This window comes from Rhinolophus sinicus, chromosome 5 (genome assembly GCF_057876585.1).
Source record: "Rhinolophus sinicus isolate RSI-liver-muscle chromosome 5, RSI-T2T, whole genome shotgun sequence".
NCBI lineage: Eukaryota > Metazoa > Chordata > Mammalia > Chiroptera > Rhinolophidae > Rhinolophus > Rhinolophus sinicus.
Genome location: NC_142505.1, coordinates 21775547 through 21801967, shown reverse-complemented (window position 1 = coordinate 21801967; position 26421 = coordinate 21775547). Strand labels below are relative to the sequence as shown.

The following is a 26421-nucleotide window of genomic DNA, read 5'->3' as shown; positions in this document are numbered from 1 at the left end:
TCACTCAAAAGTCCGACCTACCTCACCTAAACAGATAATGTAATAAAACAATTCTGAGTGTGTATGTGTTGTATGTATTTATAGAGCCTTGGGTGAAGGGAGGGGTAATATTATTCAGGTAAATCTTATCCTGCTAGGCTACGGAGAAGCCATAAATAAAAGCAATTACAGGCAAAAGCATCCTTGCATCCCACCTGTTCAAGGAACCACTTTAGAAAATTCTGTACCTCCAGGTTCCCCGTCTTTGCATGCTAATAAGCTCATATTCCTTCCCTTTTATACTCCTCAGCTGCTTGGGCCTGGCTGCTAGAAAAATCCTCATCCCTGCTAGTAACCAAAGCAGCCAGCCAGGGAACAAATGTAGAGACAGGCAGGGAGACGGAGCTATAAATAAACACAGCACAAGTAACTCTCCTCTATTGTGATTATTAAAAAATGAATCTGATTCTTAGACACAATACAATCTATACATCCAAATGAGCACAGTCTTTTCAAATTTTAGACTAACAGCAAACAACAATCACTATTATCTAGTGAGCGCTTACCACATGCCAGGCCATACCCAGCATTCGACGTGCACACCTCATTTACTCTCACAACAATCTTTGAAGGTAGACACTATTAATATTCCTCATCTGTAGCTGAGGAAACTGAGGAACAGAGAAGTTCAATAATTGATAACTCTCAGCAGCAGACCTAGGACTTAAACCCAGGCAGTCTAATCCCAGAGACTGTACTCTTATAACCCACCATGTCTGTCAATATTACGTTCTTTTTCCAATTACGCTCTTAGTTTTGAAAATTCCTTTTTAGCATCTTCCCTCAGGGCCAATTTATCGATCACAAAAGAATGCTTGTCTCAATAATTTATAATAGTTCCACGTTATTTTTAAAAACTGATAACCTACTTGATCCCATTATTCACTCTTCCAGTAACTATGGAAAATATAAAGTAAATAAATGGGAAAAAATAAAATAAAATAAAACAGACCTTGGCACCAAGGTACTGACTGTTTCCAACTGAAAACACTTACTCTGAGCTTCTCTGAGGCAAAAGTCATAAAAGCTCAAAGACTTGTTAGTTCTTTAAAGCCTGATAAAAATGCACGTGGATTTTTTAATCACATTCAAATAAAGAATGTAAGCAATATCATTCGGCCATAAAAATAAGGAAACCCAGCTATTTGCAACAACATGGATGAATCTGGAGGTCATTATGCTAAGTGAAACAAGCCAGGCAAAAAAAAAAAAAAAAAGTAGATTTCATAGAAACAGAGAATAGAATGGTGGTTGCCAGGAGCTGGGAGGAAGGAGAAATGGGGTGATGAAGGTCAAAGGGTACAGATTTTCAGTTATAAGAAGAATAAGTTCTGATGATCTAACGTACAACATGGTGAAACTATAGTTAATAATATGGTGCTGTATACTTGAAATTTGCTGAGAGTAGATCTTAAGCATTCTCTCAACAACAACAATAACCAATAAGAGTTAACTATGTGAGGTGATGGGTATGTTCATTGTCCTGATCTTGGTAACCGTCGCACATTGTCTGTCTATCAAATCATTGCATTATACATTTTAAATATACATAATTATATTTGTCAATTTTTCCCAATTACTCCTCAATATTTTTTAAAGACATTTTCAGACAAACCAAAAAACAAAAACAAAAAACAAAAACAATAAAAACCCAGAATTATTTATTTTCACTGTAATAATTCAAAAGATGTTTTAGGATTCTGTCCATCTGCTCCTCTAGGCCCCAGGGAAACAACAGTGAACAAAACAGACAACAGCCCTACTTTCATGGAATTTCTGTTTTAGTGGGAGAGACACACGATAAACCAATTAAAAACAACCTAATGTCAGATAGAGGCCAGTGCTACGAAAAAATAAAGCAAGATAAAGAGATAGAGTCTGAAGAAGGTTGCTATTTGGGGCAGATGATCAGAAAAACCTCTCTACAAAGTGGCATGTAAGCAGACACCAGAGGGAAGTAAGGAAGTAAACTGCAGCTACCTGGAGGAAAAGCATCCAGGTCAGAGCATTTGGGAGATCTGAAGGAACAGCAAAGGGGGACAGTGACAGGGGATGAAAAATGTGTTACAGCGAAAGGAGCAATTTTCTTTATAGTTCATTATTTTAGGTACTGTTCACAATCATGCAAGTATTAGATCATTCATATAGTAAATATTTCTTAGGATGCAAAACTCTGGGCTCATCACTGGGGACAGTGATGAGCAAAATCATGATGGCCTATCACAAAACACTTCAACTTTGAGAAGAAAAAGTGCATAAAGTGTACAGGGAAGGGGAAACGTTCCCTGTTTAGGGAAGGTTCGTCTGAGAAGGCTACCTTGCAGCTGAAAGGCCAAGGATGAGAAAGAGCTAACCAGATGACAAGTGGGAAAAAAGAGTATTCCAGGCAGTGGAAACAGCATGTGCAAAAAGCCCTGTGGTCAGAGGGAACATAGAGGGAACAGCTAAGCGTTGCTAGAGTTAAGTGTGGGTGAGGTAAAGCTGGATGACTTCACAGAGGCTGGAACACGTAGGGTTGTCTGCTTGTAGCTCCCTTGGAAGTTACTGAAGTGGTTTAAGTCATTTAACAGTTTCAGAGTTCTGAGTATATTATAGCTTTCTTAAGAACTTACGAGGTACAGTCAATAGTTCAGCATGCTTCATTTTGACTCTACTTGTCCTGGTTTACCTACAGGTTTATTTTGATCCATCCACTGAAAACTACACCAGCTTTTCTTTTAATTATCTAATGTCATAACATGAATGGGATTATGCTAAGCAATAAAGTCTCAAAGAATTCTCATTCTAGGATTAGTCAAAGTTTTCCATTTTTATTAGATCATATTTGCTTATTATCCAGCAATCCCAAATATGTGTTTTGTGAAGAACTAGCCTGACATGTTTCTCAGAGCTTCAAACTCTAAAATCTGAATCTGAAAATGCAGTTGAAAATAACGTACAGCTTTGGTCTCTGGAATTGGAGTAGGACATAGAGATTTTTAAAAATCAAACCAAACACCATATTTGGAGAATATTTCCAAAGACCAGCCTAATAATGAATCAAACCAGAGGAAGAAAAGGAGGTGGAAATGACCTTCTGTTCTAGCACAATCAGTCCAGTACTCACACCCCATTTACCCAGCAGCTGAGATACAGAATAAAGAATGCTCTGAGGCACTTCCTACAAGAACTGATAAAGAGAACTTTCTTCCACTAAGTAAGTCACTATTCAAGGAAGCAAAGACAAAAGACAAGAGCAAAAGGACATGGGAACATCAAGCCCATCAAACTCTGGGGACCCTGAAGGGCAGGGACAGGCGTCCCAGATCCACATCAATAGGCTCAGAGAAGCTCAGAAGGATGGATCACACAAAGATTACAGAATGTGGAGGGACATACCCTGCGGATGACTACAGGGGCGATTCAAGAAAAGGCATGAAGGTGTGAGGCTCAGACTAGCGACTATGAAAGATACCTTGTTCTATTTTTGTCCAATTTACAAACTCAGAGAAAACCCAAAAATAAGGATACGGAAAATTCAAAAGGAACCGGACAGATTAAACAATTTATTGGGAAACACCTTAAATTTGGAACAATTAGAACTTGAGAGATTATGACAGCTGACAGTGTCAGGACCCTGGCCAGGTCCCCTCCTACTGACATGCCCAATGCAAGCCTTTGGCATCATACTGTTAAGCAATGTCCCAGGAGTCTCTGCCCAAGGGCTTTCTCCCAGCCCACCCCAGGCAGGCCAGAGTACCTGGGGGGGTTCACTTCCCAACGCAGCCCTCGCCAATGACAAGTGTTCCCACTTACGATTGGAAAAAAAATTAAAAAATAAAGTACGTACTACAACCTTTCTTTCGGCATAAAGGACAACGCTGAAACATCTACACTATATCCCAGATAATAATCTATGAGTCTGATTATTAACGTTCCCTGTTCTGGCTGTTTTCTCTTCTCTGTCTCATTTCCTCACTCCTCGACCAGTGTTTCTTGGAACCACCTCCCAAATAAAGGATTTCACTTGAATCCTTGTCAGCTGGAGAATCCCAAAGTAAGAAAGCAATAGAATATAATTTAGGACTGAGTTCTCTTAACTCCAGGCTCAGCTGAAGACATCAAAAACGAGAGGGAAAAAATGGCTTGTGAGCCCAATGTCATGGTACAGCCCATCATACAAGGGCCATTTCTAACAACTAGGGGACAGGGGACGTAGGAGAAGGAAGTAGAAATAACTTTTTACAGCAATTTAAAAAAATGAAAAGCTTGATACAAAGACGAATGGTAATAAGATATACTGTACATGTTATAGAATAATTGTGATATACCTAAATGAAATAATAGATTAACTACATTAGGAGGTTCACTTTTCCTAAATGCTCAGTTAATTTAAAACTTAAAGGACAAGGTGAATCTGTCTGTGGGCTAATAAAGCAAAATACTTGTCAGGTTTTAGATTTCTTCCTATATCCTCTAGAGATTTCTCCCTCCCACCCAACACACACACACACACACACACACACACACACACAGAGTAATATTAGCAATTCTAAAATTCTAAAATTGGGAATAAATCTGCCTATCGTAAGTATGATCGACTGAAATTTGAGTTTGTATTTTATTTGTTGTGTAATTTTGATTGACAAACAAATCTGTTCAGGAATATATGATCACACTTTTGTGATTAAAGTTTCATTTTATCTGAAAAAGAATGCAAAGTGAAACAAAAGAAAAATTATTCATCTAGCAGAAGTAATGGGTGAGTCAGCCATGTTGTTAATAGATTAAGTGTACAGATAAACTTGCAGTTTTCAAGGTACAATATTAGCATGGTCACCAACCTCTGTATCTTCTAAGTTAGTTTCAAGAACAAATATGTAAGAAATTTCTAGTAAAATAAATGAAAATTCACCCTCTAAAGCACCATTCGGAACATTTTTTTATGAAAGGAGTTTTTTAAATGAGGCTGTTATATTTACAGACAATCTCTACCCTCCCCTAAGAAGATTCATTCTGAATTCTATCCCTAGGACTCAACTGCACAATAATAGACGAGATTTAAAAAGAAGATGGACGTGTCTTGATTGTTTGACCTGATGAATGATACTTCAAACACTTTCCTTGAAAGCTGCTATTTCTATTTACTATAGCTATTTGTTAATTTTAACAGATTCAGACAAATGTGATGTGATCAGCAAAAGAAGATTCTCGCTTCAAAATAATTAATGGATTGCAAAGCAATCCTCAATGCATGCTAAAGAAGCTACAAGTGTCTTGATGCATCAAAATATAAACACTCATTTATCCGTAAAGCAACCAACCTTGTAAACGTGTCTAAGTATATATGTCATCATTTATTCACTCACACAATAAAATTTATGAAGCACCTACTATTCGCCAGATGCTGGAAAATACATATAAAGTCATAAAGACCCTTCCCCTGCCCTTGAATGTTTATAGGCAGAAAGAAAGAAAAAGAATCTTATAAACCACAGGTGCAATAAAATGTTCCAAGTGCCATGTTGGGTAGCAAATCAACTAGCGCATTCACAGCTTCATTCAACAACTACTGCACACCTACAACGTGCCAAGGATCATTTCAATTTATAGGTAATAAAAGTAGTCCACATGAGGAGCAGAATTACCCTAGAGGAATGAGAATTGGTTGTTGTTTTATACACACATAATGATACATAATTCTATACACATATATTACCTAAGTAATTGGGGAAAACTTACTAAATACACTTCTTTTCCTAAAATTGTCTTTCCTTTGTGAGCCAAGAAAAGAAATGAAAGTCCAAACCAGTTAAGCATGATGTTTGAGAGCCATAAAATAAGTGTCCTTACCAGGAATACAGGATTGTTCCAACAACAGATGTGAGTTTACTGTTTTCTTGTTTTTGCTTTGCCAGGCCAAAGTCAGCTACAATTCACAAAACAAAATAATGTTACTATATTTTCCCAGCATTAGCATCATTCCTTAAGTTTTACAATAACTGTTACAGTTCACAACTGAAAGCTTTCCTTCTATTTTTTTTTTTTACCTTCTGTCAGAATGTCCTATGTACCAATCTTCCATACCACTCACAGCCTTAATGAATGGCATACATATAATACGACATTATGCTACATATTTTGACATAATAAGGTTTATCGTTAAAAAAACTAAAGTCTTGCTGACTGAAACATAGGACAAAGTACTCATTGAACTTGTGATTTCACTTTTTACATTATCTTTCATAATGTCAAATTAATAGAATGAACTTAATATTGTGGCATATGGCAATCATGACCTCATCTGTCCAAAAAATAAATAAATATATAAACATAAGGTAAGCGTGAATAACCACCATGAACATCTAAAAACCTGAACTAAATGTAATCTATTGGTACCAAATCACACTATGATGTTCAAAATCACCTCAAAATATTTACATACCAATATAAATATGAATTCGGGTTTATACCGACATAAATTCGGATTTTTAATTTAGAACACCAAATACTTATATTTATTTAATATTAGCACTAGCTGTACATTTCAAATCACCTACAGATACTCTTCTTTTTTAAATCGCTTAACACTTAGGGCAAGGTGGTAGAAACTTACCCTTCATATCCTCACTGTACAGATTTACCAACATTTCAAGAGACTTAATTACCATGATTACGCAAAAACACAGCGCTGAACCCGACCAGCCCTGGAGAACGAGAGGCTGAGTCCCAGCCAAAAGCCAGAACTAATTGCCAGCCATGTGCGTGAGCCTCTTGCAAGAGGGAGTGCAGGCTGCAGATGACGCAGCCCTAGTTAACAGCTTGACTAAAGCCTCCTGAGAGACCCTGAGTCAGAACCACCCAGCCATGCTGCTCCTGAATTCCTGATGCTCGGAAATGGTGATCACATAAATGTTTGTTGTTTTCAGCTGCTAAGTTTCACAGGAATTTGTGCCACAGCAATGGATACTTAATACAACCGCTAACACCCTAGTCCAAGCCCCCGTGAAGTCTCAACTACGTTACTGAACTACACTTCCTCAACAGCCTCCCTGCTTCCACCACTCCCTCCAAAACATCACTCGCCATTCCAGAGCCTAAAGGAACTTTGAAAAACCTAGAGCACACATCCACACTTAAGGAGGTTAAAATTCTACAAAGACTTCTGATAAATACTAAGAACCAAGGCTAAATGCCTAATACGCATATAAGGCCATACATACATTACCTAGGTTTTCAGAAAGTTTTTCTTGACCATACTATAAAAAATGTGTTCCCTTCCTGAACACCCTTCTATTACATTTACTTAATTCTTGACACCTATCATTATCTGAACTTGTTTTCATTTATTTAATATTCATTTATACGTTTAAGGTCTGTCATTCCTAACTAGTATGCAAGATCCAGGACAGCAAGGACTTGATGTCATTTATCACTATAGATTGACAGATAGCTTTTGATAAATATATAGATATATATAGTCATATGGATGTGTCTATCTATTATCTATCTATCTACCTACCTCAAACCAGTAGTGCTCTTAACAAATGGGAAATGTTAGAGGGCTAAATTATATGAAGTGTTGTTAAGACCCATTCACGAGCAAGATGGCTTGCTACAACCTTTCTATTCCTCTATTCTGTAACGGAGAAAATTACTATTAATAGAAATAGTAGAGTATTTTAATATTTCTAGAGGCTCACTATAATCTTAGCACTCATAAACCTTGACCAATTTGCAATCTAAAATAATACTTTAACTTTTAGTTCTAATTCTACATAGAAATTATCTTGTTTTTCTAAAAATGGCATTGATTTTGAAAGGCAGAAACTAAGGAGTGGTACTCAACAATGATTCTACTCACTCCAGTTAATTTAGATAAATGGCAGAAACTCAGACTGATGTCTGCAAAAACACAGATGGTTGAGAAGTATTCTTAAAGAGAGTAAAAGCTAATATTGTTTGGCCATTTGGAAGATTTTGGTAGCAGCAGTAATGTTTCTATTACTCTTTTCTCATTTGTGATCATATTTGGAGTAGAGGAAATGGTTTTATTTCAGGCACTGTGGTCATAAAAGCATTCATGAGCTATAACAGATATTCAAAAGCAGCAACAGAAAACATTTTTGTTTTTCCCTGTGCGTTACATATAGCACGTTATGCAAAAAAAGAATTAGGATTAAAAAAAACCAAACATCTCCTTTGATGGAACAAATGATATAGGAAATGTTAAAGGCTGTAGCATGTTTCTGCTACAGCCTGCAGCTGTTAACCTTCAGATGGAAAAGGTGTGTGGTCTCTGGTTGAGTTCTCAGATTCTTACTCTGTCATTTACTACTGGTGTGACACTGGACAAATCGCTCAGCTACTCTGCTCAAAAATGGCCTATAAGGGCCGGCCCGGTGGCTCAGGCGGTTAGAGCTCCAAGCTCCCAACTCCAAAGGCTGCCGGTTCGATTCCCGCATGGGCCAGTGGGCTCTCCACCACAAGATTGCAAGTTCGATTCCTCGACTCCTGCAAGGGATGGTGGGCAGCGCACCCTGCAACTAAGATTGAACACGGCACCTTGAGCTGAGCTGCCGCTGAGCTCCCAGATGGCTCAGTTGGTTGGAGGGCGTCCTCTCAACCACAAGGTTGCCGGTTTGACTCCGCAAGGGATAGTGGGCTGCACCCCCTGCAACTAGCAATGGCAACTGAACCTGGAGCTGAGCTGCACCCTCCACAACTAAGACTGAAAGGAAAACAACTTGAAGCTGAATGGCACCCTTCACAACTAAGATTGAAAGGACAACAACTTGACTTGGAAAAAAGGCCTAGAAGTACACACTGTTCCCCAATAAAGTCCTGATCCCCTTCCCCGATAAAAATCTTTAAAAAAAAATAAACAAGAAAAAAAAGAAAGCATTTCCTTCTTATCCATTTTACATGGTATGTAACAATCTGCCAACCTTTGTCTTCAACACAACAGGACCCTATATAAGCACCAGAAGGTCTCCTGATTGCTATTCTTCATAAAGATTACAGCTGCCCTATCTGGTCTTTGAGACTGTCCATTTATTCATTGATTCACTCATTTGCCCAACAAAAATAGGGAGGGTGCCAAAAAATGTATACACATTTTAACAAATGAAAAAACTTTTAAAATTGTAATACACGATATATACTGATAACAAAGGATGAACACAAGTCACATTTGACTTCTGCAAATACAAAAGGTGCTCAAAGTAGTTACCATCAGCATCCAGACACTTCTAATTATGGCGAACTACTGCTTGAGCAATGTTGACCAAAGTGTATACTTGTTGTATACATTTATTTGGCACCCCCAGTATATACTAAGCATCTACTATATTCTAGGTACTGGGCTACGTACTAAAGATAAAATGGCAAACTCATCAGAAATCATCCACAATGACATAGCCCTTAGAGACCAGTGGTAGAGATACATTAAACAAAGAATCACATGTATAAGTGTAAATTTGAAGTTGTGATAAGATCATTAAAGAACAAGTAAATATATGATGTTATGAAAGGCTATAGGGAACACAGCTGATCATGAAAAGCTTCCATGACAAAATGGTGATAGAGTAAATATGTAAAGGAGAACAGGAGTTAACTAGGTAAGAAAGGAACGTGGAGAAGAGACTTCCAGGTTGAGGAAGCCGCACATGCAAAGGTCCTGTGATCAAGTCAGTACGGTCTATTGAGGAACTGAGAAAAGGCCAGTCTGACTGGAGGGTAGAAAACAGAGGGTGTGGCCAGGTGATACAGGACTCCACAGGCTGTGTACGGATGACCGACCTCTGTTTTCATTGGCCAACTTAAAATGTCCATTTCAACAAAGCTCAGCACTTGATAATGAGCACCTTGGTGCCCTCATACATGCCTGTTTCTTTACCTGAAATTCCTTTCTTAAGGGAATACTATTAAGATACATAGATGAGTGACGAACTGTAGAGGAAGACGTGGTTCATCCCTGGCACTGTCACCTATTATTTGGGTGATTTAAGCAAGTTTCCTTACCTCTCTAAGCCTTTTTATTATCTGTAAATATGGAAATATGCCTCAGATACGGCATGAGCTGATGACTATAAGACTTTTACCCTGTAGTACATGCTCAAGAGATACAGCTATAGTGGTTGCTTCTTTCCTTCGAAGCATAGCTAACATTTTTGAAATCTTAAGGATGTCTTCTCTAAGTGAAAGCAAGGAATGACTGACAATTTCAGGAAAGGATCAGTTGAAACCTCTATAATGCTAGTCGATAACAGAGGAGTCTATTTGAGCACAACTGTGTAAGGGGCCAGAAGGAAGATATCCACCTTGCAACCCTATCTTGTCTACAGTTTCGCTCTTTCCTTCTGCCTCAGTAAATGGAGTGACCAGCCTCCAACTTCCATAGCAAAAGGGTCACCAGTAATGCTCTCTGTCCAGGGCTCCATGGGGGATATGAAGGGGTTTCCCAGAAAGGTGCTCAGAGTTTTCCCTCAACAAACCCATCTCACTGGCACTTCCTCCTCTGAAGGCCACTCAGATTTCTAATCCCTGCCACCAAAACTTCTCCTTGACCTTCTTCCAATTGAAGTTCAGCTGTTACTAACTATATTAGTTCTAATTCAACAAGTTGAATGCTAATTAAGTCTAAAATGAAAAATTTAAAACAGGGGAAGGAGGAAGGGATTTAACTTTGGTATACCGGGGCGCTCTTCCCCCCTGCCGCTTCCCACTCTTGCAAAGCTCCCTTCCCCAGTGCAGACCCTACCCATGAGGCAGAGTGAAGATATTTCTTTTTATCAGCAGCATCACTATTTTACTGTTTTCTATTGATGGAGTTGTTATGACTGAGAGCTTCAGGATAAAAAATTCAACACCTGACACAAGCGTGCTTTCTGAATTCTAGGTAACTCCATGTCTACAGCACACTGGATTTTGGGAGAAACTAATGTCCTTACTAAATGTAGGCTCTTTAAAATCATTTTTAATGTGGGGTTTGTTTCTGGTTACTATTATTTGGAATAATGAAACTACACACATAGTTGTAATATTAAGTAGGAGTGCTAAGAGTCAGATTCTTATAAAAACAGGTCAGGCTCTCTCTCGCGCTCTCTCTCTCTCTCTCTCTCTCTCTCTCTCTCTCTCTGTCTCTCTCTGTCTCTCTGTCTCTCTCACTCTTTGTGGTAACATTTTAAAGTCCAAAAGGCTCCAATGTTTCAGTCCACGAAATCAGATGTGTAGTACAGTGTACTGATGAAATTTGTCTGTAAAAATAGACTTTCCCACCTACTCACCATGCTGCTTCAGAGAACACACTTTGGGAAAACTCACAGAATGAAAACACATCCAGAATACATCAGAGTGTGCCCTATACATTACAACTTTTTCAGAGGACTAACCCATATCCCAATATGCCGATATGAAAGCACACACTAAAATAAACTCTGTTATCTTTCATTTTTGGTACTTATACAGCCATATAAACTTATATAGCCTTATAAACCCAACATTGGAAAGTTTCCATTTCCAATGTTTTCCTAAGGTGGTAAAGATTTGATGCTCCCATATTCTCCCACCCAGTCCACTGTCTCTCCAGAAGAGCATAACAACTATCTGGCCCAGGGTTAGGAACAGGCTCTTACTTTCCCAGGACTGCCATTCTCAACTTTTCCTCCGAGCCAAGTACTATTCAAAGCTCAGAATTGCAGAATAACCCACCAACATTGTGAGATGATGATGATTATTATTATTATTTTAGAAATAGGATTTGACTGAATTTGCTTCACTGTCTCATTTTACATGACCCAATGGCAATATAAAGAAACTGTGGTGGACTTCACAGAAAATATTCTTGCTCTCTTAGCAAGAAAGGCAATATGTTGACTGAGAGACTTTCTAGAAATCCCATGGCTACCTTTCCCACACAGATGTATGAGAGTATGCAACACAAGTGACTCAATGTTCTGTCGTCTTTTAAGAGCACTCAAAGTTCTGTGTCAGCTCAAATTCAAATAGACACTATATGTGGTTAATGGGAAGTAAACCACAGATTTAGTTCAAAGTAAGGTAAGTCAAGAGACCTACAAAACCCATAAGTAGAGTCATTATATACATATTTGACCAGGAGATTTTACAGGTATATGAGATCATATGCATATAAGGATTTTGAGTTACCAAAAGAAGTGCAATACTAATTCGTTTTTCTATTAATGACAAACATTTCTCAGAAGCCGTCAAGACAACTAATAGCAATTAAATCTTCTAATTCTCTAGAAACAATTAAAATGCCAAGGATTCTGGCAATATAAGACAGATCTGACTTGTTTTCTCAAACTTTGGAGGCATTCAAGAAAGTAAAATCTTTCCTTTCACACCTTTGGGTTACACTGTTTGCTGAGATGACAGTGGGAACCTATTAAATCTCTCTCCAGTTATGCACACGATTTCCACCTTAATCCTTGGTTCCTCTCGTATCAAGCACTCTTTCCAGGAAATCTTGGCTATCACATCAAAATCTCAGACTCACGAAATCTCACATGCAAAAATCTCATTATTGCCTATTTGTAACTGGCTTCTGAATATTTCCACTGAGATGTGTTTTCATTCATTAGTTCATTTATTCATTCACGTGTTCATTCATTCTTCTATCCATTTATTCAATAAACATTGATTAAGTGATTTCAGAGGAACAAAGTCAAGGCAAGTGGTTTCCCTTACCTCGAGGAGGAGATGACCATAAACCAACATCCTCTGTGCTATGAGAGAGGCAAGCCCAATGGACTAAGGGAGCCCAGAACCAGAACGTATCAGAGGCTGGCATCAAAGATGTCATCTGGAGGAATGATGTCTGAATTAAGTAGCAGGAGTGAGGAAGTGTGCTCCAGGCAGAGAGAGTGACATGTGTGAAGTCACAGAAGCACACAACCACAGCCTGGTCAGTTCAGAAAAAAGCAATCTGACCCATGAGGCCAGAGCAAAGGGCATGGGGGAGATCGTAAAGAAAGGGCCTTGGGTGCCCTAAGGAATCGAAACTTGATCTTAAACATAATAGGGAGCTACCTGACGGAGTTTAACCAGGAAAAGGATATAATCAGATTTCTAACTCAATATGTCCAAAATCTTACACCTCAAATCTCCTCCCCCAATTCTCTGCCAATGGTATCACAATCTCAAAACTCTGATTCTTTCTCAACTGTTCACACACCTCATTAACTGGCCACCAAATCTTATTAATTCTGGGTCCCAAATAACTGCTGAATCTAGTCCCTCCACCCTATCATCTTCTCCTGCTGCCATAGGAAAATGCACATCATCTTTCCTGGACAATTGCAAGAGTCTTTAGTGGCAAATACTGGGGCTAGCTCTCCAAAAGCCATGGGCCACCCCCCTCTCCCTTTCTCATCTCCAACTACTAAGGCTGGAAACTCACTTAGCAGTCCCCCTTAGAGTTAGGGTGGTCACGGGACTTGGGATGGGCTAACACAATGTAAGAAGTCTAATAGGGACCTTCTGTGAAAGAGTTTCTTTAATGATAAAAGGAGATAGCCATTTGAAGAACAGATTTTTTTTTTCATCCTAGCTGCCACTTGCTTCCTGTCTTTGAATAATGATGCCTGGAGCTCTGGTCAATCTGTTGAGGATAATGGAGAAAAAAGATGGAAAAGCCTAGATCGTGGCTGACCTCTTGAGTTGCTGAACCAGCTCTGGAACTGCCAACTTCCAGACCCCTGGTTCTGAGATAACTGCGTGTCCTCATGGATTAGGCCACTGGTAGACTGGCTTGTTGCATCCAAACATCCTAACTGATACATCTCTAAAACTGGGATCTGTCTCCAGTCAGACCCTGGTGTGCCCTCACCTGCATTACAATTCTCCTCTATAATCCAAACCTGATTGCATAATTTCCGATCTGAAATCTCTGAAGATAAGTCTCTGACCAAAGGTCAAGTCCAAGGTCCTCACCCACCAAAGTCTCTATTGTCATGATGTATTCAGTATCGTACAAGTCCATAGGCACACTGTACTGCTTCAGATCTCTAATCCTTCCTATTGGCTGTGCTGCCTTCCTGCAATGCATTTAACTCTCCTATTTAACTCCTTACTTGAAGACCCTATAGGCAGAATTAGTCACAGTTTTTCCTGTGTGTGGTAGTTGTGAAAAGAACTGTTCACCCATAGTCTTTCCAGGGGAGGAATATATTATTATTACCAGTAGCAACAGCCAAATATCATTTGAGTAACATCTAGAAATACACACAGCCTGTTTTACTGCAGAATGAACATGTGACCTCATGCACTGAAGCCCGTGTCTGAATTCTATCACCTATAAGTGAATGTGTTGTTGCTTTTTTTTTCTTTTTTCCTTTTTCCTTCTTTTCTACTTTGGAGCAGAGAGTAAAGGGGGCATGTAAGGTTTACATTAAAAAGCGAGTATTTGTAAAAGCCAAGACATGTGAAATGCTGGGGTGGAAGGCAAGTGCTTTTCAGCAGATTCCCTCCTGCAGAGTCGTTCTCTATGGGATGGCACAACATGGATCTTACATGGCAGGTTAAAGCATTTTGGGGCCAACTTTGACCATATGTGGCCCACCAAGCCTAAATCCGCTGAGCCCAACGTGCCACTGAGTCAGGGTCTGTTTCCTTGTGTCGCCTCCAAGGCTGCAAATAAATGCAGGGGCAAGGCCTAGACATGCTTCATGGCACAAGTCATTAAAAGATGCAGTCTCTTAAGCAGAAATATATTTAGACATTAAAATTAGATACCATTTGTAAAACTGTGCATACCTAAATATGTTAGTACTTTCTACTCTGCTGCTGCATGAAGGCAAGCTCAAGCCAGAATGCTCACTATAAATAACTGCAAACCAACCTCAATCTTAAAACATCTAATTCACCTATAGTGAGAAAAAAAAAAGAAGAGGGAAATTTTAGTTTTTCTAAAGCTTTGTTCTGGTCACATTTGCAATACAGTTTGTCTCATGCATCTTAAACATCACTTGGCAACTCTCTGCTTCTTTTCTGGGAGTAAATAAACCTTCTAGCACAAGAAAAGAGAAAAATACAATATGACAAGGCTGCCCCTTTGTGGTAACATGCTTTCTTGCTCTCTCTGTCTCTGTCTCTCTGTCTTTCTCTTTCTCTTTCTTTCTCTCTCTCTCTCTCTCTCTCTCTCTCTCTCTCTCTCTCTCTCTCGCTCTCTCTCTCTCTCTCTCTCACACACACACACACACACACACACCCCCCACAGTCTATTTTTATAGACTCTATGAATTGTAGCTTTATTTAAACCTCCTAAAATTTGGGAATCTTATATATTTGGTTTCAAATTAATGCTGTAAGATTTTAATTTAACCATAACACCTCTTAAAAATAAGAGTCTCTAATGTCAATATTTATATCAATAATGATAGACACTGAAAAACAGAAAAACATATCACTATTTTATTTTGTAATTTTAGTCATAAAATCATTTTATAGTCATTTGAAATAATGGTAGCACATCAATGCCTTGTCCATATAATTCCTTTAATGGAGAGAAACTGAATTAGGAGAAAATTCTGTTTTGAGATTGATCACTGCTTCTTTATTCGAAAGTAGAAAAATAATGCCTCATGAAAAGCTAAAAAGTCTTGAAAATGGAAAATCATTTTTTTAAATTAATAACTCCTAAGTGTAAGCTTAATAAATATTAGTTAGAATAAGTTTAGGCAATGAGGGGCAGAACAGAGAAAAACAAAACAAAAGTTTGCTTACTCTTATAAAACAAAGTAACTTTTCTAGAAAGTCCTTTACAATATGAGTATAAGCAACAACAAAAAATATATTTCTTATTAAAGTTAGAGACTAAACATGAAAGTGGTATATTGTGTTAAGTCTAATGTGGAGACATAATAATGTAACTAGCCTGCCTATTCTGAGTTAAAAGGTGGATTGATCATATGTGTTTATCTCCTTCAGCTCTCAAAACATTGCTAACATGAAGGGGGAAAAGTATCTTTGTAAATTTACTAACCCACAGGGATGATCAGAATGGGCTTGAAGACAACAGAGGTTGCGAGAGTCCAATGAAGTTTTGGAAAATGTAAAGTAGATGGAGGACGGCACAGAGCATGAGTCCCAACCCACGTGGCTGAGCATATAAGGGCAAAGCCTGCAGAGCCTGGGCACCGACCAAGGGACAACTGAACGTGGCCTCCCTAAGCTGCCTTTACCCATGTGACTCGCAGAAGGACAGCAGACAGACAGACATTGCCTCTGGCAAGGTAATGAAGGTGCATTCTCTACCAAAATTTAAGTAATGACTTTGGGGGTCTTCAAGGAAAGGCTCCTTTGGGCTCTAATGAAGTCCACCAGATGACAGGCTTAACTGAAACTCACAGAGCTTCTAAAAGCCTTTTACTTAGTGACTTTCCTGAATGTATTAAGGACCAGTCCAGGTTCAACAGACATTTGAGGAAAGTCTCCAACAGGAAACAGAGATCAAACTAAACAGAAAAAAAGAATATAGAAAAGATAGGCCTAGAAGATGTAGAAACAATGCAGGGTGCTGGAGGGGAAAAAAATCTATATGTGTATATTATCCTGAGAGAGAATAAAAGCAGGATTCCATGAAAATGGAATAAAGAACAAGATGAAAGTTGGGGAAATTAAAAATATGATAAAGTTATTCAATAGAAGCACAAGAAAATAAAGTTGCAGAAATAACTCTAAAATAGAACAAAGAGACAAAGAGCTGTAAACTAAGAAGAATTACTTTTAAAATTAGTAGATTATTTAGTATAAACATTTAAGACTTATAGGCATTCTAATAGGGGAAACAGAAAGCAGATGGGAGCAAAGCTGTGAAGAAATAATGTAGGAAATTTTCTCAGAACTAAAGTTATAATCTCCAGATTGAAGAGCACACCTCCTTCCATACACACTGAATGAAAAGAGACCCGTCCAAAGCAGAGGGTAAAGGGAACATCCTAAAAGTTTCCAGAGAAGTGAAACAGTTCATGTATCAAGCAATTGGAATCAGAACACATTGGATTTCCTAACAGTGAAACTGGATACCAGAAGATTAAAATAACACCTTCAACTTTGGAAGGATAATGACTTTCCTCTGAGAATACTACACCCAGCCAAATTACCAATAAAGTACGAGGGCCCCATAAAAATATATTGTGACATTCAAACATCGAAAAATTATAACTTCTGAAGGACTTTCTTAGGAAAGTACTGGAAGATACACTTCGGCAAAACAGAGGAGTTAAACAAGAAAGAGAAAGACGTAGGATGTAAGAAACAGAGACTCCAACCAGAGAAGCAGCAAATGAAAGTTCCAGAACAATGCCTGTGTAGCAGACTAAATTCAAATCTGGTCTATATTACAGCAAGTAGCTATGGGAGTTGGATGGTCAGGAAAACAAAATTGAGAGTAATTGCCATGTTTGCCCATGTGTAAGTAGTACAGAGAGGGCTTTCATGATGCTTTTGAAAGATCTGGGAAAAAGAAACAATAGCTACACAAAAAACTAGAAAAACAAAGAAAACAGAAGAACAAGAAAAACAAAAAGATCAACAAGAAAGGAAAGGTAATCAACATTGAATGATAATCACACAATAGTAATAATGTAAACATTAAATATTGATTTAACCCCAAATTGTGCTATAAGTGTATTGGCAGGATGGTAGATGGAATAAGAAAAATTAAATCCTCAGCTGTCACAGTGGAAAATCAAATACCAGAAAAAAAAAAACTAAACAGAATTAAAACTTTAGGAAAAGAGAGCTAGGAGCTGCATAGGGGGAAGAAGTTTTCCTTTATAAGGTTTTTAGCACTATTTCATTTTGTGAACTATTATAATGTATGGTGCTAATTAAAGAAAATAAATATAAAAATTAATTAAAATAAATTTAGAAAGAAAAGAAATCAGGCTACTATAACAACAGATGAGCCTTTATGTATTTTAATGTAACCAAAGAAAATGATCATAGCTAATCTTAGTAAGAAAATGAAATGCAGGATTAACTATCATTTAGGAAATATGACTTGAATAGCCATCTAAGAAGGATGAAACAGATTTTTTCATGTATATGTGTGTGTATATTATATATATATATGTATACATATATACATATATATATATAATATACCATATAGAACAAATCTGGTTGACAGTATTTAATAATTATATGTATATATGTGTGTATATACACACGTATATAGTATTTGCTACAAAATTCAAATATACAACTTATTATAATCCTTTTTAACTTATAAATTGAAATACCTGCATGTATATAAATAGTAAAAAATAATTAAGGAAACATTTTATAAAAAGAAAAATGTAAAAAGCTTATGGTAAACAAAATTATAATTCATTTCAAAAGACTAAGCAAATGTGTGCCCAAGATGAAGATTCACAATTATTTGGTCTCACTTTATATTTTACAAAGCACTAGCTTAAAATATTTCCAAGTAATTTTTCACTGAAGGTTATCTATGAGTTTCTGTATTAGGTTGCTTTTATTTTTTAAATATAAGATGCTCTACTTGCAAAAATCTAGACAGTGTATCTAATCATTGTTAGTGAAGACATATGGTTTTGGAAATGTATACATTTGGAATTGCCTTCACAGAGAACTAGACTGCTCTACAACTAAGAATTCAGCTTCAAAATGTTGTTATGTAGTTCTTACATCTATAACATTTAGAGCAGTGACCTCCAAAGCTGGGTGCCTAAGGCAATCCACTGAGAGGCAGGAACAAATATTAAAATACTCACTTTGATTTTTTAATGTACCTTTACATTTTATTCCTGTGGACTTCATGCACTATGGAATAATTTTACAGTGACATATATATAGAATTTACAATAAACGTACATATAATGGCAGTGTATTACCAAAAACATTTTTTGACGGATGGAAAATGATCAAAAATATTTGGAAACCAATTTTTTAGAAATGTCTCCCTACTTATAGGTGCTGAACCATTATTAGTCCGTGATAGTAGCACAAACGTTCATGAGTGAAGAAGGCAGGAAAAAAGCTAATATATTTTCTAGCTACATTTCTGTGCCCAATAGTCACATGTGGCTAGCGGCTACCATACTGGATAGGGTACATACAGAACATTCCCATCAGTGCAGTTAAGTACTATGGAGGTAGCTCTGCTCTAAAATAATATTCAGAAATTCTTAAATTAAAAATTTTAATATTTTTATACTTACTAATTGTTACTTTGTCCTTATCCCCCAACATAATGTTGTTCGGCGTCAGGTCTCTATGGACAATCCTCTTCTCCTTGTGTAAGTACCGGAGAGCTAAGCACAGCTTGAAACAGCAAAGAAAAGCAAATTTTATTGCCCCCAACATACATATAACCACTGATGACTACTATGTCTCTAAGAAATCAGCTCGGATCTTTACCATTTTACAGAAAAAATTAATGAAAGTAAAAGTGTACCTGAATAAATATTTTCCATAGTCTTTCTTCTGTAAAATGATGTTGTTTTTCCTTCAAAGAACTGAAATGTTCTCCAAGAGGGACCCCTTCTATGAGCTCCATAACTATATACAACCTATCATCTATATTTAAAAAAAAAAATAGAAATTTAAACTCAATAAAGACATCTTGAAAACACGAATTAGAATCCAAGCTTCCCAATGGGTGTGCAGGGAACAGCACTAAACAGTTAGAGATGCACTATGATAATGGATCCACTCAGCCCTGGAAGGGGTGGGTGTGGGTGGCCTTGGGGCAACTGGAGCCCACCAACAATCTCCTCCAGCTCCAGGCTACCTCCTAGCATAAGTTTACGCTGGCAAATATTATCATTTTCTGTATATGCTGCAATGTGGAATGGTTGTGAGGTGCCAAAGTGAACAAGCTAATGATCCCAAGTCTTGAAGGACTCCCTGAAAAACATGTAAATCCACCTTTCCTCTCAATAGTTTAACATTTACCCTTTAATCAAGTTAGACATTTAGAGAATTGCATTTTAAGCTGCACTGTTTTGTAGCCTCACAGATTTACCTTACAGAGTTTTACAATGGAATCATGCCATGGTCTTGCAATGAACGACACAACTGAAAACACCTCCCGTGACAGAAATTTCTGCTACGCCCCTCAAGACCAGAGAAAGCTGGGCTTCTCCTGGTTTTATCTTATAGATACTGGGGAATTTCATAACTGATTGTGTTTGTCTCTTTGCTTTGGATGCCAAGAAACAAGTATTGTTTTCTCCTCCAAAATCAGTATGAAACTCTCAACAATGGTATGTGAAATATCTTTTGTGATGTTTCGTATGTATGAGAAATATGTATGTACATAATATTTACAAAAAGGAAATCATACTATACATGTTCTGCAACTGAAGTTTTTTTTGTTCAACATTCCTGTTGGTTACATGGTATTCCATAACACAGTTGGATCATAATTTATTTAATCATTCTCCTAAGGACAGACATTTATATTGCTTCTAATTTTTTTATAATCCCAAGAAATATTTATTGTAGATACTAACTTTACCTCTGGCTTTATTTTTAATTTCTCACCTTTTATTTCCTTTTATGACAATTTTATAATCTATTTTATTATTTTTTATGTATTTTAAAGCCACTTCCAATTCTCTTTTGGAAGAATTCAGGTTTTAAAAAAGCGGTTTTTGTTGTTTTTATTTTTAACTAAGACAAGTTGTGTCACTTCATTAGAAGTTAGAGGCCAATCTAGATCTCTTTATGATAGAATATGCACCAAATTACAGGATATTATCCTAATATCAAGAACAAACAGCCAAGGGTGTATTATTTACTGGAGAGTTTCAGCACTGAGTTCCTCTGAGTCATCTAGGGAGAGGGAGATGGGTAAAATCATAATGTTTCAAAGTACACAACAGGTTTTCAGAATAATAGCACCCATAAAGAGGCAGTGAGGAAGCCCCAATCTTTGCCTGTATTTCTTAAATCTTCCTTCAAATGCAGGTTTATTTTGAAAGTTCCTATGTGACACATATCATTACAGTCTATCAATACTTATATTTTTCAGTTAGCTTTGGCTTTATCTCAGTGTTTTGATTCCGTATTCCATCAACCTTGCAGAAAGAGGTTGCCTGCCTGCAGAATCAGCCAGGGCTCCATCGCCACCTTGTGGCAATTACTTGAACTTCAAGCAAAAGAAATCGGAAAGACCTAGCCCCCTCCCAATGTATTTTGGAGGTGAAAAATGTCATCTAATTCAACAAAACAACTTTTTATTTTTTCTAACACAAGTCACTATATTTTAGTTTTCTTCTCTCCTGATCTTACTCAGTGGTGTGTGTGTGTGTGTGTGTGTGTGTGTGTGTGTGTGTGTGTGTGTGTGTGAAAATAGCTTTAATAACTATTTTGGTTTGTTCATTCAGTGTCTCGCAAATGGGAGTCAGGTATTTTATATGTAACTATCTTTAGGTCATTGATTATATCACTGTTTCATTGATCAAGAAAGTGATGCAATGGGCTCTGAATCTGGTGCAGGAAGGGCTTTGGAACTTCAGAAGCTATCCACATCCCCCACAGAGGTGGTGCCCTATGACCCAGGCGAACTGTTCACAGAAGAGAAGCCCGCCTTCCAGGGAATCCCCCCATTCTGTGAGAAGCCGAAATAGTACAGAGAAAATATAACACTACAGTGTGAGAGAGAATAAAAGGCTGCATTTGGAGACAAAATAAAACATTCTACCAACACCTACTGGAAAACAAAACAAAGACATCTTTCTATCAGTCTGTTGCAGAACCTACTCCTGTAGATATCTAGGAAGAGAAAAAATAAATCATTAATTGCCATGAATAACCAAGGCAACAAGACAGTTCAGAAAGAAAGTGAAAAGTCTCCAGAAAAGGAACTTAAACACATGTAAATGTGTGAATTAAATGACAGAGAACTCAAGATTGCAGTTCTTAAAAAACTCAACGCAATGCAAGAAAACACAGACAGGCAGTTTAATGAACTCAGAAACACAATCAAAGAACAAAATGAATATTTTACCAAAGAGATTGAAATTTTAAAAAAGATCCACATAGAATTTCTGGAGATTAAGAACTCAACAAAAGAAATGAAGGATGAAATAGCCAGCTTAGGTAGTAGAGTTGACCAGATGGAGGAAAGAGTCAGTGACATCGAAGATAGAAATCTGGAAATGACATGGATGGAAAAAGAAAGAGACTTGAGACTTAAAAGAAATGAAAGAACTCTACAAGAACTTTCTTACTCCATCAGAAAGAGCAATATAAGAATAAAGGGCATACCAGAAAGAGAAGGGAGAAGGAAACAGAGAATATATTCAAATAAATAGTCGATGACAACTTCCTAAACTTGTAGAAAGAACTGGATCCTCGAATCCAAGAAGCAAATAGAACACCTAGTTACCTCAATCCCTATAGGCCTTCTCCAAGGCACATTGTATTGAAGCTGTCAAAAATTAATGACAAAGAAAGAATCCTCAAGGCAGCCAGGGAAAAGAAGACTGTAACCTACAATAGAAAGTCCATTAGATTATCATCAGATTTTTCAGCAGAAACTCTACAAGACAGGAGGGAGTGGAATCAAATATTCAAACTATTGAAAGAGAAATTATGAGCCAAGAATAATATATCCAGCAAAGATATCCTTTAGATATGGAGGAAGACCTTTCCAGATATACAGAAGCTGAGGGAATTTTCTAACACATGACCTGCACTACAAGAAACACTGAAGGAGGATAGTCAACCAGCATCAATAGGGATAATTTGTGGCAAGCAAAACATAAAAGGGGGGAGAGTAAAGGCCTGAACTGGAATATGGGAATGGAGAAAGTAAGCATGCTGAAGAAAATGGAATACTCTAAATATGAAACTTTCTTTTACATAAACTTAATGGTAACCACTCAAACAAAATCCAGAACTGAAATATATAATGTAATAAAAGAAGAAACAGAGGGGAAAATCATAGAATACCACCACACATAAATAATAGACAACAACAAAAAGGCAAAGAAACAATGGAGACACAGTCTTACCAGAAAACCAGATACAATGATAAGAAATCCTCACATATCAATAATCATCCTAATGTAAATGGACTGAATTCACCAATAAAAAGGCACAGAGTAGCAGATTGGATCAAAAAACTAAACCCAACCATATGCTGCCTCCAAGAGACACATCTTAGCTACAAGGACAAACATAGACTCAAAGTGAAAGGGTGGAAATTGACACTCCAAGCAAATGGTATCCAGAGAAAATCAGGTGTAGCCATATTGATGTCAGATGAAACAGTCTTCAGGATATATACACAATGGAATACTATTCGGCGGTAAGAAAAGATGAAATAGGACCATTTGTGACAACATTGATGGATCTTGAGATTATAATGCTAAGCGAAATAAGTCAAACAGAAAAAGTAGAGAACCATATGATTTCACTGATATGTGATATACAAAACTGAAAACAACAAAAACAAAAGAATAAGACAAACAAATGAAGGAACAAAAATTCATAGACACAGACAATAGTTCAGGGGTTACCAGAGAGTTAGGGTGGAGGGGGACTCTAGAAGAGGGTAAACGGGGTCTAATATACGGTGATGGAAAGAGAACTGACTCTGGGTGGTTAACACACAATGTGAGAATGTGAGATATAGATATTACAGAATTGTACACCTGAATTCTTTGTAACTTTACTAACAATTGTCACCCCAATAAACTTTAATTTAAAAAAAAGTGATGCACAAGATTGTCCAGTCATATAAAAAACAGAGTGAAGAAAATTGTTGATTAAGCTTATTTTTTGACATTCTAATATAAAATATGTAACAAAGATACTTTTCCTTAATTAGAAATATCATGAAAATTTGTACTTACTTTCAAGAAATGTTTTGTGATAGCGTACAACATTGGGATGATAAAGCTATAAGAAAATAAACAACAAACATTACACTACTTCAAAATGCAAACTTATTTTCACAGACAATTTAGTTGGATTTCATATTTGAAAACAGCAAAGACATTGTGTTTATATTTATTTATAAAACTAAGAATTTTAAGATATCATCTAATTGAGATTTTTTTCATGATTCTTTTTATTTGCTATTTACAGAACTTTTCTGAAAGTAGCAATCTCTTATATAGCCTTATCAAATAAAATTAAAAACTGATTTTGCTCTACCACCTAATTTAACTAAAGTCGAGAATTGTAGAACTAGAAGAAACCTTAAGAATCTATGTAGCACTCCCACCTCAAAACCACACACAGACTGCAGAGAGGAGAAAACAAAAATAAAGCAATTTATGTTGAATACATACATCATTTCTCTTTATCTCTCCTCACCACTTTAATATTTACATACACTGTTTATGTCTATTGACACTATTTGTTGTGTTTTTATGTCCTCCAAAATGATTAGTATAAAATTAAAATAACCTAAGAGTTATTAACTCTGTTTAAATTATAATAGTTGACAAGAACTATTTCCTTGACCAAACTTTACTCAGGCTTCTCTGAGCCCTTTTTTGACTAGGCCTCATCCTTGGCCTGCCTGGTTTTAGCAAGAATTCCAATAAGCCAGTTTAGCAAGAATCTCCCCTCTTGATAGCCAATCAAATTCCTCACCTGGCCCATATTTTTATCATCTAATCCAGTTTCTCTTCCCCCAACCTTGATACCTAACCAAGTTTCTATAAGTAATTTTCCATCCACTGACCCTTCACCTCACCTTTTGGTTGGAATTCCCCAGCTATCCCTACTATTGTATTCAGAGTTGAGTTCAGTCTCTCTCCCTTACTGCAATAGTTTGACCCCTATAAAGGTAGTCTTGAATAAAGTCTTCCTTGCCATTTAAAAGTTCTCATCACAAGAAAAACAAATATTTATTACTATGTGTGGTGATGAATGTTAACTAGACTTATTGTGGTGATCATTTCACAATATATACAAATATTGAACCATTATGTTGTACACCTGAAACTAATATATTATACGTCAATTGTATCTCAATTTTTAAAAAGTAGCTAGTACAATATTTCTTTAACATAGTTTATCTTAGTATGTAACATGACATTATGTTTTTTAAAGTCATTTTCTACAAAAATACTAAAAAGTTTATAGTTGTTTATAATTTTAATTTCTAGGTAAATTGAAATTTTTTTTATCTCAGAATAGCAGTCATTACATCTATAAATGGCTTGCATCTGTTTTTGGCATTCCGTCTTGCCTTTTTGAAGGCAAGCTTTCCACCGAAGACCTGCTCTCTCAGTCCTCCATCGCAACAGCGCTGTAGTAGGACATGGCCTCCCAGTCAGAGATCACATCTCAGCCTGTCTTGCAACCAGGAGTGGGCCTAACACTCAGTCTCACCAATGGAGTGTGAGGGAACCATGTGTACTCCTGTGTCTGAACCATAAACATTAAGAGTGGCACCCCCTTTGTGCCCTTCCCTTCCCACCTTGGATATGAATGGCCTATGGCAATTCCAACCATCCAGATGAAGACAATGTCCTAGAAGGTGACAGAGTAATAAGAGAGACAGAACCGACATCCATAAACATCTGCATGGAGCAGAGAACACGACCAACCTGGTCTGTTCACTTTGGGATGGTTACGTGAAAGAGAAATAATAGCCCACTGTATTGTGAGGCCTCTTCTCTCAGCCCCTGTATCATAGAGTCTCTTTGTTACAGCAGCTTAATCTTAACAAATAACACTCTACCATTCTAGTCCCATTTCTGTTGCTTCTGTCTGCCAATGCTTCCTCCTTTTAAGCCTCGATATCAGTATCCTTTCCATCAGTTCAGTCCTCCGGTGAGAGTCTAGTTGTACGATTTTGAGTTATCTCAAAACCCAAGCAGATGCCTCTTATATGGCCGCAGCCTGATATTTTCTCTTCTTAGGAAATGGGCTAAAACAAATAGTCTACCTCATCAGCTAGCAAGCAGCCAGCAGATTTTGAACAATATGGGACCAGGTAAACAACCAGAACCATACTCTAGACCCAGCCCACTGACTAGGATTACATTCCGATTTCAGTTCAAAAGAAGATAGTGGACCATGTTCTAGCCTGTGTCATAATGAAGCAGCACTCTGCAGGAGGCTAGGTTATCCTAAGCATGAGCAAACACAAATTTTTAAAAATCTAATCTATTACTATATAAAAACCAACCACAAAATAAGCTATTAATGATACTACTTACTGTAATTTAGAAATTGGAATAGAACTATGGATTTTGAGGAATTAAGATCATCATATTCATGACCATTGTATCCCAGCACAAATACTGTGCAAATTGAACTGCTAGAGACCGAAGCCCAGTGAAGTTGATAGCTCTTCACAGGAATTATAAATGGACAGTGTTCATAATGAATGTACAAATAAGGAAACCTATAAAAGAAACCAGTGTGTCCTTGGATCAC

The 26421-nt window shown here is 37.2% G+C and overlaps 1 protein-coding gene across 7 annotated transcripts in view; it reads right to left on the bottom strand.

Moving 5' to 3' along the window:
* The window catches only part of NEK10 (NIMA related kinase 10), a 181424-nt gene that overhangs the window by 90489 nt on the left and 64514 nt on the right, over positions 1-26421 (bottom strand). For all 7 annotated transcript variants that reach the window (XM_019745290.3, XM_019745292.3, XM_088798310.1 and 4 more), the window contains 4 exons: positions 23877-23922; positions 19466-19587; positions 19230-19332; positions 5872-5947 (listed from right to left, as the gene is read on the bottom strand). In XM_019745290.3, the coding sequence (XP_019600849.3) occupies positions 5872-5947; positions 19230-19332; positions 19466-19587; positions 23877-23922 (347 nt within the window). The remainder of the gene's footprint in view (positions 1-5871; positions 5948-19229; positions 19333-19465; positions 19588-23876; positions 23923-26421) is intronic.